This window comes from Dermacentor andersoni, chromosome 1, assembly GCF_023375885.2.
Source record: "Dermacentor andersoni chromosome 1, qqDerAnde1_hic_scaffold, whole genome shotgun sequence".
Taxonomy (NCBI): Eukaryota; Metazoa; Arthropoda; class Arachnida; order Ixodida; family Ixodidae; genus Dermacentor; species Dermacentor andersoni.
Window position 1 is genome coordinate 22,472,649 of NC_092814.1, and position 15,001 is coordinate 22,487,649.

General features: G+C 45.5%; 1 protein-coding gene across 1 annotated transcript in view; it reads right to left on the reverse strand.

Annotated features, from left to right (window-relative positions):
• Nucleotides 1-15,001, reverse strand: part of abs (ATP-dependent RNA helicase abstrakt) — a 216,328-nt gene that overhangs the window by 100,189 nt on the left and 101,138 nt on the right. Inside the window, exon 8 of the mRNA XM_050193326.2 lies at nt 10,062-10,215. Within this exon, the coding sequence (XP_050049283.1) occupies nt 10,062-10,215 (154 nt within the window). The remainder of the gene's footprint in view (nt 1-10,061; nt 10,216-15,001) is intronic.

Sequence of the window (15,001 nt, forward strand, 5' to 3'; positions counted from 1 at the left end):
TCGAGGACGTGATGAACCTTATCATCCTCAGACATGTTTGGGTAGCCTTGGCACAAAGGGCCAAGACGTCAAGAATGTACGACACGTAGGATTCGGTCGACGTCTGTACACGTGTGGCAAGGGCTTTCATGGCATTGACTTGGCGACCAAACGGATTGCTAAATAGGTCGCGGAGCTTCTCCTTGAAGAGATCTCAGCTCGAGATCTCCTCGTCGTGAGTCTGGAACCATGACAGTGGAGCTCCATCGAGGTAGAAAAGAACATTGGCAAGCATAATGGTCGGATGCCAACTGTGACTGGTGCTGACATGTTCGTATAAGCGGAGCCAGTCGTCAACATCAGGACTGCCGACTCCAGTGAAAACACCACGATCCCGAGGGGGAGAAACGGCGACGTAGGTCAGGGCTGCAGGTGGAGACACTTGCGCAGATGAAATGCTGCCAGCAGGAGCCAAAGTTGCACTGTCGCCGTTGCGACCGCTGTGAAGCTTCATGACGGGTACGGGGAACGTCCGCCTTCACCAAATTAATGTTACGTGTAGCTGTTGCCCAATGCTATTTAGAATTTATTTACAGGGGAGCTAACGGAGGCCAGAATGGCGACGCTATATGAAACAGGCGCACACATCGTCTTCCTCCTCCTCAGTGCAGCCACACTGTGGCGGCTCTTCCATGTCAATATAAAGGAATTCCAGATCTTTTTTTGTACCAGCACATTCCCCCCCCCCTCCCCCCAAAGACGTCCAGTTCTCAAAAATTTCATATGAAAAACTAGAATTCATGAGGAGTTTGAGTCTGCAAGCACTACCTAACAAAATCTTGTTGTAAAATCTATGTTTTAAAAAGTATTTGTAAAGTAGTCATATACCACAGACTGTTTTTGTTAGTGAGCAAGTAGCAGAATTTTAGAAAGGAATTAAAATATGGGCTTCAGATATTGACTTGGGTACCAAATAACTTTTTTCCACATATAAAAAGTTGGAAAAAAAAGAGGGTGGTTGGAAAAAAAGCTTTAAAGGGACCTTGAAACACCCCTTGTGCTTGGTGACATTGCACAGATAGAAGACAGAGCTGTGAACATCACAGCCAAATTGTGTAGCCGTGCGCAATGCATTAAGCTCACTAGCAGAACATAAAACTGACCTCTCTCCAAACACCCTTCTTTCAAACAGAGGCCTGCTCACCACAGTAGGCTAGCCGGTGGCAGCTGTTGTGTCTCGTCATAGAGCAGATTCACATAAAGAATAGCCATTAGCTAATAACCAACATGAAGCAGGCAGGATGTTTCGATCAATGTGCTTCTTTCTACTGTCATTGTATAAATTATTTGACGCAGTTTATAAAAGCATTTTTAAAATTTTCATCTTATATAGATGAAATTTTCAGCCAATGCATATTCTGGCCTACTAGAAGCAGGTATGCAACCTGTTTCTTCCTATTTCTAATAGGTCTTGAGATATTTGATCTGTTACAAAATATCATTTTGCCCAAATTTTCTATAATTTCCGCATAGAATACCAGATAAAAATGTATATGTATATATTGCTACGGAAATGTATTTGCAATGATGAAGAGGCTTGCAGTGTGAAGACGACGACGACGATTAGAGGCTAGCGCGAGCTGTTGCCTCTTGGCCAAGTGCGGCGTATTTCCTTGTAAATATACTTGTATACATATAGCTTTTCGTCTGCGTCTTCCTACGTAACATATCTGGTGAAGGTGGATGTTCCCTGTACCTCGTCACGGAGCTTCGCAGTGGACGGTACGTCGAGCCTTCCTTCATGGCTCCCAGGGACGACAACTCGACTCCGCCGGCTCCGACACCTGCTGCCACTTCAACGACCTACCTCGCTCTTCCCGCTCCCCGTGAACCTGGCGTATTCTCGGGCAAAGATGGGGAAGACGCCGAGGACTGGATCAGCCTGTACGAACACGTCTGCCGCAATAACCAGTGGGACCCTACTATCATGCTCACCAACATAGTCTTTTACCTCGGTGGCACACCTCGAGTTTGGTTTCGGACACGAAGATGGAGATCACCAGTTGGGATTCGCTTAAGCAAAAGCTCCGAGACTTGTTCGGCAACCCCTACGGTCACCAACTTGCCGCGCAGAAGGCGCTTTCCGGCCGTGTGCAGACGTCAACAGAGCCCTACGTCACGTACATTCAGGACGTCTTGGCTCTGTGCCGCAAAGTTGACGCACACACGACCGAGTCCGACAAGGTCTCCCACATCCTCAAAGGCATTGCCGATGATGCCTTCAACTTGCTCGTTTTTAACAACGTGGCGACGGTGGATGCAGTTATAAATGAGTGCCGCCGCCTGGAACTCGCTAAAAGCCGACGTATCGACCAGCAGTTTGCCCGTCTGCCCAACACCCCAGCGACATCTTCCTGTGCTGACGCTCCTCGTGCCAACAACACTGGCGATGTTACCAGAATCGTCCGGCGTGAGATCGAGGCCGCCTATCCTGCTGCCTTCGACTCCAGCCCCTCCAATCGTTTTCCCTGATCCAGGCAGTTGTCCGCCAGGAGTTCGTTGTCCTTCTCGTCCCTATGCTGCCCGCTCCAATAATGCCGCCACAGATTCTCCTGCGTCGAACCGCCCTTATTCTCGTTCGCCTTCGACCCAACGACGACAATCTCGCTCCCCCCCGCCCCGTTGCTCATATTCGTCGACTACCTTCGGACGCCGCTCCCAGCCGGAAAACTAGACAATACAGTGCCTCAAGGTGACGCTGCATTGCTCCCTACGCTGCCAAATCCTCTACTGACGTTGCCCACTCATCTGAACCTTCTTGACGTGCAAGTCGACGGTGTTTCTGTATCTGCTCTTATAGGCACTGGGGCGCATTTGTCGGTAATTAGCGCTGACCTTCGTAACCGGCTGAGGAGAATAATCACGTCCGCCATGACGCCTGTTGTCCGTGTTGCCAATGGCGGCACAGCCAACGTAATTGGTATGTCTGCCGCCTGCGTCTCCTTCGCCGATCGCTCCATTATCGTGCTATTCACAGTCATTGCCCACTGTCCCCACGACATCATCTTCAGCTTAGACTTCCTTTCCGTACATTCTGCTCTCCTCGATTGTTCCGCCAGTACTGTCCACCTTGACCTGCTTGTTCTGGATCCCGCTGAACCACACCCATGTCGCCTCAGTTCCGTCGACTTCGTTCGCTTGCCACCTCCGGCACTGACTTGCATTGACTTAGTGTCATCCCCACCAATCCGCGACGGTCACCACATCGCAGCTCCTCCGCAAGACGTCCTCCTTACACACGGGATCACAGTACCTCATACAGTTTTATCTATTACGGCGAATTGCGTCTGCCTGCCAGTGGTCAATTTTGGCTTGACGACACCAGTGCTGCTACGCGGGATGTCTCTGGCCCAGCTTCGCTCATTCGAGGATCCCTCAGTAGCATCTATTGCAGTAATCGACAATTCAGCCGATCCTCCTCTACCATCGCTGACTTCGAGAAAATGATTGCACCCGACATGCCAACCGAGCACGCTCGTGAGCTCTACCGCGTTCGGTTTTCCTACCACGATATTTTTTACTTTAACGATCGTCCTTTGACCCAAACTACAGCTGTTAAACATCGCATTATTACCGGCGATGCCCCTCCTATTCATCGCCGCCCGTATCGAGTGTCATCGGCTGAGCGTCAAGTCATTAACGCCGAAGTTCACAAAATGCTTGCCAAGTACATTACTGAACCGTCATGCAGTCCATGGGCGTCACCTGTTGTACTGGTGAAAAAGAAGGATGGCTCATGGCCCTTTTGCGTGGATTATCGGTACCCTAACAGGGTTACCAAAACGGACGTGTATCCCCTACCTCGGATTGATAACGCCCTTGACTGCCGCCACGGTGGTCGCTATTGCTCCTCTATTGACCTTCGCTCTGGCTAATGGCAGATTGCCATGGACGATCTCGACCGCGAGATGACTGCTTTTGTAACCCCCGACGGTCTTTATCAATTCAAAGTGATGCCTTTCGGTCTATGTAACGCTCCTGCCACTTTTGAACGCATGATGGACTCCCTTCTTCACGGTTTCAAATGGTCCAAGTGCCTGTGCTACTTGGACAACATTATGGTATTCTCCCCAACGTTTGCTACGCACCTAGAGCGCCTCTCAGCAGTCCTGGACGTTTTTCGTCGAGTCGGTCTGCAACTCAACGCATCGAAGTGCCAATTCGGCCGTTGCCAGATTACCGTCCTTGGACATCTCGTTGATGCGAACGGAGTACAACCGGATCCAGGCAAGATCCATGCTGTTACATACTTCCCTGTTCCGAAGTGTGCCAAGGATGTGCGCAGCTTCATCGGCCTTTGGTCGTACTTCCGCCCTTTCGGGAAAAATTTCGTGACCATAGCACGACCACTAACTGAGCTTTTGAAGAAAGACGCCCCTTTCCTGTGGGGCGATAACGATGCCTCTGCATTCTCGCATCTAATCGACCTTCTCACTACGCCACCTGTTTTGGCCCATTATGATCCTTCTGCGCCTACTGAAGCCTGTACTGATGCCAGCGGTCACGGAATTGGCGCAGTACTGGCACAACGCCAGCATGGCCACGATCGTGTTATCGCTTACGCCAGCAGGCTCCTCTCATCCGCGGAGTGCAACTATTCCATCACTGAGCGTGAGTGTCTGGCCCTAGTTTGGGCGGTTGCGAAGTTCCGCCCATACTTATATGGCCGACCCTTTTCTGTTGTCACAGACCATCACACGCTTTACTGGTTATGCTCACTGAAAGATCCTACAGGAAGACTTGGTCGCTGGGCCTTACGCCTCCAAGAATATTCGTATTCTGTCACCTACAAATCTGGCCGACTGACTACACAAGGATGCTGGCTGCTGTCTCGCTACCCGGTAGACGAGCCTGACGCTGCCGACAGTAGTACCGCCAGCGGCATTTTCTCTGTGTCTGCCTTCGCTCACATCGCCAATGAGCAGTACCGAGACCTATCGCTGCGAGCAATCATTGAGCATCTGGACTCTACACCTACCGACGCATCCGTTTGCCGATATGTCCTCCAGAGCGGCATTCTGTACAGAAGGAACTTCCTCCCTGACGGCTCTGATCTTCTTCTTGTCATGCCAAAACAGCTACGACAGACTGTGCTCTTTGAGATGCATGACGCACCAACTGCAGGACATCTTGGGGTAACCCACACGCATGACCGCTTCCGCCGATGCTTCTATTGGCCTGGTGTCGCTCGCTCCGTCCGGCACTATGTTGCTACCTGTGATCCCTGCCAGCGTCGGAAGACACCTCAGGTGCTACCTGCCGGTCATCTCCAGCCGATCACCGTCCCTGTGGAGCCATTCTTTCAAGTTGGATTAGACCTTCTCGATCCCTTTCCCACGTCGTCCTCTGGGAACAAATGGGTGGCTGTCGCAACTGATTACGCCAACCGATATGCTATCACGCGGGCTCGCCCTACAAGTTGCGCCACTGACGTCGCGGACTTTCTCTTGCGTGACATTATCTTGCTTCATGGCGCCCCGTTACAGCTGCTTACTGACCGTGGTCGTAACTTCCTCTCGAAAGTTATCGCCAACATTGTGCGTTCCTGCTCCATTCAACATGAGTTGACTACCTCATACCATTCTCAAACCAATGGCCTGACAGAGCGGTTAAACCGTACTCTTACCAATATGCTGTCCAAGTATGTTTCCAAGGACCACCATGACTGGGACATTGCCCTTCCTTACGTCACATTTGCATACAATTCTTCCCGGCACGACACCGCCGGATTTTTTCCATTTTATCTACTCTACGGTAGCAAACGGACCCTGCCCCTAGACACGGCACTTCCTCCTGCTGCGATCTCAAGAAGCAAGTATGCGCGACGCTATCGCCCTCGCCGACCATGCACGCCAGCTTGCCTGTACTCGACTGACGGCCTCGCAAACCACTCAGCAGGGTCAGTACAATGCCCACCACCGTGACGTACAGTTGTCGCCTGGTGCGCTCGTGCTCCGGTGGTCGCCTTCTCGTCACGTCGCACTTTCAGAGAAGCTCCTTTCGCGATACACAGGGCCCTACCGCGTGCTGCGCCAGGTGACGACGCCTGTGACGTACGAAATTGCTCCTGTGCGCTCAACCTCGTCCTCTACTCTGGCATCTAGTGATATCGTGCACGTCAGTAGGCTCAAGGCCTACTACACTGCTTCCGAGTCCGGCGTTTAGTCGCTCCGGTACAGCACTTTTGCCGCCGGGGGTAGTGCTACGGGACAGTATTTGCAATGACGAAGAGGCAAGCAACGTGAAGACGACGACGATTAGAGGCTAGCGCGGGCTGTTGTCTCTTGGCCAAGTGCAGCATATTTCCTTGTAAATATACTTGTATATAGCTTTTCGTGTGCGTCTTTCTACGTAACAATATTCTAAAACAAACAGAGAGCACAACTATATCATCATGGCAATTTTCTCTTTATTATTACAAAAGTTAATGCCATACCTAAAATGGTGGTTGGGAACCTAAAGGCTTTCCTGAGTTGCACTGTCAAATAAAAGATTTATTTATATTAAATATTATGAATTATTAGTTTTACTCTATGTAACAGCTCATAAGCTTTCAACTGCAACAAGTACTGTCTAATTCCGACAGCTACATCAAAAGATACTATGGGCCACAGTCCACAACATGTTGAAAAAGTTGGTCTTGAGATAATGGGCCACAAAGTTTTGGAAACAGTTGACCCATACTAAATCGTGTCAGGACTACAATACTTGGCATCTTTGTCAGCAGGCAACTGGTTTAGGAAGTTCAGGCGCCTTCCAAATTCACCATAGATGCTTTTGTGCAGCTCTAGAAAGTGCAAGTGCACCAGGCTGTATGTCATAATAGGACATGCTGTACGGCTGCACCATTTTTGATGACGTGAAACGTGTTGCCAGGCAGGCTAAATACTGTGATAATGGTTTTTCGAAGCTACATGATCCTCCTCTGGCAGCTACTTACATCAAAGGATTAATTTTCACATGTGAAAAACCACACCTACACCGCATAACTGACGCCGCACTCGGCGGATTAACACCGACATTGCTCACCCACTTTGGCTGCTTAGTGGCTATGGTGTTGGGCTGCTAAGCACAAGTTGGCAGGATCGAATCCTGGCCATGGCAGCCGCATTTTGATGGCAGCGAAATGCGAAAACATCCGTGTGCACGTTAAAGAAACCCAGGTGGTTCAAATTTCCGGAGTTCCACACTAAAGCATGCCTCATAATCAGATGGTGGTTTTGGCACGTGAAACCCCATAATTTAATTACATTTTAACCAACGTAACTCCTAGCCTCGAAATAGAATCTAGAATACACGAACGAACACAAACCGCGTATGCGCGAGATCAGGCAACGGTCATCAGTGCATCGTGTACAGTCTCCGCAGTAAAACGACACCCAGATGTCCGCTCGAATACAAAAGGCAATGGTTTGCTTCACTGTTGCTTTAAACACACTTAGAGCGTGCTTTCCGCAAAATCATTTTGATACAGTGTAGATTAGGCATTGCAGATGCCAAAACAAATGGTTTCCAAAAAAACTACTTTTTTTTGGGATCTTCAGCCTTGTGAGACCCGTGTCTCCCCTAAACTAAACAGGCTGAAGTAATTGAATATCTATGCTTCAAATTTCAATAAGAATTGTGAACTTCCAGGAGAAACTGATTGTTGTCTGCTCATGCTTGGCCACACCTGCCCACATAGGGAATGAAACGTAATGCTGCAGGCCACTGACCATAATGAAAACAAAATGACATTTTGACATCCGTATGGGTCTTTTGTTCACAATCAATGATACCACCTCATTCTTGTTGAATGCACCAACGTTCAGTGCAATCATATTCCATTTTGTTTTATTTTTTACTTTAGCATAAGTACAAAGCTTATTTATGCCATATCTGCACCCATAATACCTAAAAAAATGAAAGAATAAAAAAGTCCTGGCACCGGCCCTCATAGATAGCATACTGATTAAAGGCTTCATGCAAAACTCGGCCTGAGCTCCCGTCACTGTGGGCTTCCCATGCTGGGAAGCAAAATCGAAACAGTATAACAAGCCACAGCATGACAATGGCTTCCTACGTACTCTCAGGAGAGATATTACTAATAGAAAAAATTTAGGCAGAACCAATCGCAAGATGACTGTCGACGGTAATGTGTTAGCATTGAATTAATAGCGACACAATGTATTTCCACTGTCAAAACGAGTTATGTATGAGGCATGTACTGCAAGGGGTCCTCTTTTGTGCTTCCCTAAGAGTACTTGGCGCCATCTAAAACTGCCGCTGCGCAACCTGCGCATGGTCTCCGAAATGCATAGCGTGCCAGAGTGTGCGAACGCTGAGGAACACGTCATATGGCAATCGGACTCTTCTTTTGCACTTCTTTCTGAACACCCTACGCCATCTAGTGGCACTGCCTAGAAGAACGCACATGGCCTCCGAGATGAAAAGCGTGGCGCGCTGGTGCCTACGAACGCTGAGAATTGTTCCCTTGCTTGCCGCACACTCAGTGGCACATACTCAGTAACCAAAGTTGGCGAGAGGTTCATTAAAGAGTGGCACATAGCCAGTGCATTCATGGCGCAGCTTGCTAAAGCATGAGGTTGCTGTCCTTGGGGAACTCTTGTAAGGTGGGTTGGATTCCACTCAGCATCGGAGACAAAAGATATTTTTCGTCATTGTAGAATGGTCCATTTCCAGTGGCACATACTTAACCTAAGTTGGCATCAATGACATTCATTGAAGAGCGGCACACACCTACTGGCATAATACCAGTGACCCAAATTGGCATCAAAGAGGTTCACTGAAGACCAGCACAGACCGAGTGGCACATACCCAGTACTCCAAGCATTGAACAACAGTACCTACCTAGTCCCATATCTACAGTAATCCATGTCAGCCTGCATGAGGTTCGTTGAAGAATGGCACGTACATACACATTGCTACATACCCAGTGTCACAAGTTGGTCTGATGGTTGGTTTTGAACCCTGTTACCTCAGCACAGCAGCCCAATGTGCTACACATTCGACTCCACCACTGACTACCCAGTGACCGAGGTAGGCGGGAAAATGGTCACACACACACGCACGCACGCACACACGCATGCACATTGCCCCCGGAAAGTGCATTGAACACCCTAAGAATGCTAACTAATTAAAGACTGTTGTGTTAAGTGCTTCACATGCAAGTGTCTCCTTGCCCACCTTCCATGTCGGGCGGCATTAGCCAGCTATGCCAACATAAAGAAGCCAATCCAAGCTGATGACATCCTGGAGTTTCAGTAGCTTTAACTATATTAAATATACCACAAGCATATCATTCATGACTGCCTTGTATTAACATCACCGGAAGAGTGGGAAGTAGAAATGGGCTTTTCTAACCAGAACCTTTCAAGAAATATGCTAGACATAAGGCTCACGAAATGTGGTGTCTTTTAAGCAGCACATGCAAGGAATGCCTGGTTAGTGGCCTTTAATGCTAAAGCTTGCCTCTAACCCTAGCTTATTTTTTAAAAAACTTTTTTCCCCTCACCTGCGAATCCAGCAGGCAACATGTGCAGCGTAATGTGAATGCTGGTAGAACAAAGGAAGAGTGTGCCGCAGTGAATGTGCACCAACATTGCAGGTACCTCATTGAGATAACACCGTAATATGGTACTGGCATTTCTCAGTATACAATGCAAATATTCACTGTTCATTTACATGAAGCAAGGCACATTGGTTAGAAACTGGGCTTGACACTGGCAATACATGTGGCAGTATAAACACTGCTGCAACTAGCACAATATGCCTGTTACATTTGAAGCTAACACTTCAGTGGCATGTGGTTAGGTTAGCTTAAACTAGGCTAGGTTAGAATCAATCAATGAATCAATTAAAGCATTAAACCACACCTATAAGAAGTCATGAAAATATTAGCGTTAGTGAATAATATTGGAGTCTTCCAATTGATACTTGGATGAAAACACAAAAATTGCTGCTAAAAGATAACTCATGATAAGCCCCTTGTGGTATGCAGTGCCTCGTGAGATGGGCCTTACCGAAGGACACACCACAAGGCCATATGGACCCTCATTCTGAATAAAGGGAAGCCGCTTTTCTTGTTCCAGGCAGAACATCAGCAGGGGTAGCACGAACACGAGGGTCTTGCCAGACCCAGTAAAGGCAATGCCAATCATGTCACGTCCAGAGAGCCTAGAAAAAATACAACCAACTAAGTGGATGCCATTTCACTGACAAAAGCAGCAGGTCTACATGCATCTCAAGTATTCCTGCCACAAATTTATCTATGCAGGCCAGGGCCCAAGAATTGATGGCTCAAGATAGGTTGCAAGTAATAACCAATCCTCACTCTTAAGGGACACAGATGCACTGGTAAACGTTAAGCACAGTTATAGTATGACCTCACAAATCAGATATAGCTTTTTCTTATAGTTAATGGCAAGTTTCAACTCTGCATGGTTCCGCAATAAAACACTTAAAAATTGATTCTGGTTATATTACCCTTGCGAATGTGGGCATATTACTCTAGTGGAGGCAATAACAAATATGCAACTTTTACTCAGGACTGATGCAGGGAAGGCGAGAACACAAGGCCAGGCACATCCCAACATACAAAAAATAAATAAAGATACAGGTAGCACAGCATAAACAGATATTTACTACAAAACTGACAGTAACCAAAGTGTCAGTGCCATTAAATAATCCCCGGACCTTCCTTCTCTCGCTCACCGTTGAAGAATCACCCATGTTTGTCTGTTTCATAACTTATATTACAACTTCCTCGGCTTGCATAATACCATTCATTTTCCTCCAGAACGTACTTCACAACAGCTGTTGAACTCCTTACGTGTTCATCATGTATTTGGCAAAACAGTAGCTTTTAATCAACCACCGTTACCTGCTCCCACTGACGAGTGGAATAAACTCCTAGATAACATTGCAAATGAGAAGAAAACTCAAGAAGCTTAACTAGTTACTACTTACTAGAAGTGTTAATATGCCATAGTCATACATTCATACATCCTGCTGCATATTGTTTTCTGTATTTCGCTCTATAAATTTTTGTCATTATATTTTTCAACTTTTTGCATTTATCACCTTACACTTCCCACTTTATTAAATTTTTCTTGCACGTGCTCTCCATTATGTACTATTTATTACAAGTTAATATGCAATATTCATACAATCATACATCATAATGTATATAGTTTTTATGTATTATGCCCTGTGACCCTGTCATTATATTTTGAACTTTATGCCTGTACTGTCTTACACTTCTAATTTTAAGAAATTTTTTTTGTATTTGTCCTCTCCCTACGTAATGCCCCACTGGGACCTTTAAGGGTAACATAAATGATGACGATAAATGTGTAGAAGTGCAAAAATACTTTGTTTAAAAAGCAAATATTTCTTTAAAATTACAGCTTTGAAAGTTTGAAAGTTTATTTAATATAAATAATGTATACAATTGCAAAATACACTTTCGGGATCCAACAAATTTGTTGGGTCCACAATCTTAAACCAATATTTTACAGTGTTGCACAAGTGCTATAGCAGGTTTGTAGTTTTGCAAAACATTAAAATATTCATTTCTGCGACAGTGTTGGTCATTCCTCAGAGGTACCAATATTTAAAAAAACCTGTAGGGTACAGGCTTTGACTGTTCGCATGCAATAGCTAACCAGCAAATTACCCAACTACATGGCAGCATTCACAAGATCCTGGAGTTGCAGACAAAAAGTAGCACAAATGATCTGTAAAATTTCTGCTCCGTGTGTCTAAGGAACAAATACTGTCCAAATAATTTTTGAAAATGTCCAGAGTTTCAGGGTTTCTAAGAGGTATTCCAAGAAATATTTTATTTCTGGTGTGCTGCATATTTGTGGGTTATCACACTGCTCCGGGCACTACAGCCAGTCAGCTTAAGTGCAAGTTCATTTGCATCATGTGAGCTCTTTTTGCAATTGATTGACATAGCTAATATTTGAAAGGGTATGATTTAGTATGTATAATAGGTCGACTACACCTCTTTTCAGGGATCCTGCTTTTTCTGTTTCACTGCTCCAAAAAATCCAACAAAACTTCTTCCATAGAGAGACCCTTTGAACAGGATCATTGCTAATGCCAGTGACTTCTATGGCAAAGGCAGCATCAGTTCTGATGAGCAGGAAACGAATAATGGCGATAAATGAGAAGTCCAATGTGACATCTGCAACACAGCCCCAAGGACAAAAAAGCAATACAACCTACACGGTAACACTACACACACAGTTTAAGTTACAGTTTAACTAAAGCCTGGTCTCTGTGATGCTAATAACATGTTCACATAATATTCTTAGCAGCAGCCACACCCCGAAATTTGGGGATACATAATGCAGAAAGAAGTATTTCAGGAATTTTATGTGTGTACACACACCCCTTTGCTAAGTGTGCACCATATCAGTCATGGCCACTAGAAATGTGCTATCGCCATGTGCTAAAAATGCAGTGCATGAAGGTATCAGTCTCCTCTTTGTTTCTGTATTTGAGAGTCTCTTGTTGGAAGCTCCTCAACTGATCGCATTGTCACGACATCCATACCCTGGCGCCCCAAGGCTTGTGATGATGCACTTTCCCACTCTGCAATGTGAAAGTCCACACCACTTTTGAATGGCAGTGCCTGCTGCTGTGTGCTGCTGCCCTAAGCACATAAGCACCTACCTCGTGTGCCTTGTGTGTACATCTTTGCAATAAGCTTACATCGGTTTAAACATGTGCAGCCGTTATTCACTTTAACATTCAGGTTATGTTTCACATGAAAACTTCGGCAGCCTTTTTACCACATGACCTTATGCATGGCACGATGTCGAAGCCCTCATTCTAGGAAAGCTTTGGATTTGAACAGCACCAAGCTTCAGCTCTGTGATTATGTACCAGCAGTGAGAAATGAGGTAGTAGTTGAAGCTAAAATAAAAGCTCCCCAAGGTTATACAGAGGCAAGCACGTCCTATTCTTCAAATCAGATACACATTCCTTTACTATTGACTCTTGTACGGGCCACACCTAGGAAAATTCAGACCTTTACTTAAGTGTAGCTCTTACATGAGAATGTACAGTGCATTTTGCTGGCTAGTACAGTGGAATCTTGTTAATTCGAACTCGCTTAATTTGAACTTTGGGTTTATTCGAACTCGCGCTGTGGTCCTGTCAAAATGATGTATATTTCACGTAGTAGTTTTGCAATTGCTACGAACGAGTGGATGTCTGACTTCCCCCTTTATTGATGTATATTTCAATGTGCAAAAATGCCCGGTAATTCCAACGTGCAAGCATTTGTGACGGTTAATTCAAAAACACTATGCCGCTGACCGTGCTCTCAGTAGTGCATCAACTTATGTGCTGTCACTACCAACCTGGCAGTGCAGCCGCCCTGGCTGTCGCTCCCCTCTCCTGTTGCAAGTACTGTATTTTGACACGTATCAGCCGTGCCCAAAATTTATAAAGATTAACAGTAAAATCGGGGTGGGGGTTATATGTGAATTTTACTTTGAGGTGTGGCTTCCCAGCAGCAAAAAATTTGTCTAGAAGTGTGACTTCATGGCATCATGCTCTGTGCTGCCATGAACCATGATGTTCAAATCTTGTTATTTTTGGCGTTCAGAGTGTATCTAATGAATCAGAGTCAGCTTTGCACGATAAAATTATCAAAGAGCTGTTTCACGACAGGCTAGACGTAAACTGCATATCAGTCAGCTTGGAAAACCAGCACCAAAAAGACCTATTTTGCTGCACTTCCAGGACTACAGAGAAAAAGAAGTACAATGTAACGCCCATAAACTGAAATGAACACATATATTTCAAAAAGATTATTGCGCCAAAACACTTCGAAAGCGGAAACTGCTTTGGGAAAGTGCAAAGCCGGAGAAAGATTAAGGAAAAAAGATCAGTCTGGTTCACGACAAACTTCATATCAATGATCAGCTATTTGTGTGAGGTGATAGTCAAATGCCATGTAAAGGAGATCGCTCTAAAATTCTCTCTGTCTTTGAAGATTTTTCTAGGGCAGATGATACCTCCATAATTGACTATCCAGATACTAACCTCCACTTTCCGATGACTGACATTCAAGCCTCTAGGAATAAATTTCGCAATGTTGTCGCCATTTGTGTGAAGGATTATGTACCTGTTAAACAAAACACATAAGCGAACATCGAACCATTGAATTACTTGGGAAATTATCCAGACTAAATGAAAAATTAAGTGACTTTGCAAACAGAAGAAAACATCATCTTCCAGACGCTTAGCAGTAAGGCAGACTTTACTAGAGAAGATCAAGGTATCCAAAGAACGTTATTCTTCAAATACTCTTGTAGACTTCATTAAAAGTGATAGTCAAAAGTTTTGGTGTCATTTGAAAGAAAACAAAGAAAATGTTACGAAAATAAAAGTTGATAATGTGATGATTACAGATGCTACGGACATAGCTAATCACTTTAATTAGTACTTCCAAAGCGTTTTCTTAAAATCTGATACTTCTATGGTTAGCAATGTGCCAGTGCCAGTGCATGCAGGCCCTCTGATTGCTCTTGAAGGCATCATAGCCATGCTTCTGAAAGTCGATGTAAAGAAGTCCTGTGGCCCCGACTGCATCCCAAATGAATTTTTGCGCCGCTGTTCTCAGGAAATAGCTCAATTTTTCACAGACCTTTTTAATCTTTCAATTACTACTCGGGAAATACCGAATGACTGGAGCAAGGCGTACGTCACTCCGATTCATAAAAAAGGCGACCGCTTGTCGTTATCAAACTATCGGCCCATTTCCATCACTAGCATCTGTTGTAAACTGTTAGAACATGTGATTGCGACATACATTTATGATTTTTTGGCTGAACAGAACATCTTATCACCCTATCAGCAAAGCTTTCGGAAACAGATGTCTACGATTACGCAACTTCCGTCAACTGTGCATGAATTTGCATCAGTACTTGACCTATCTGGA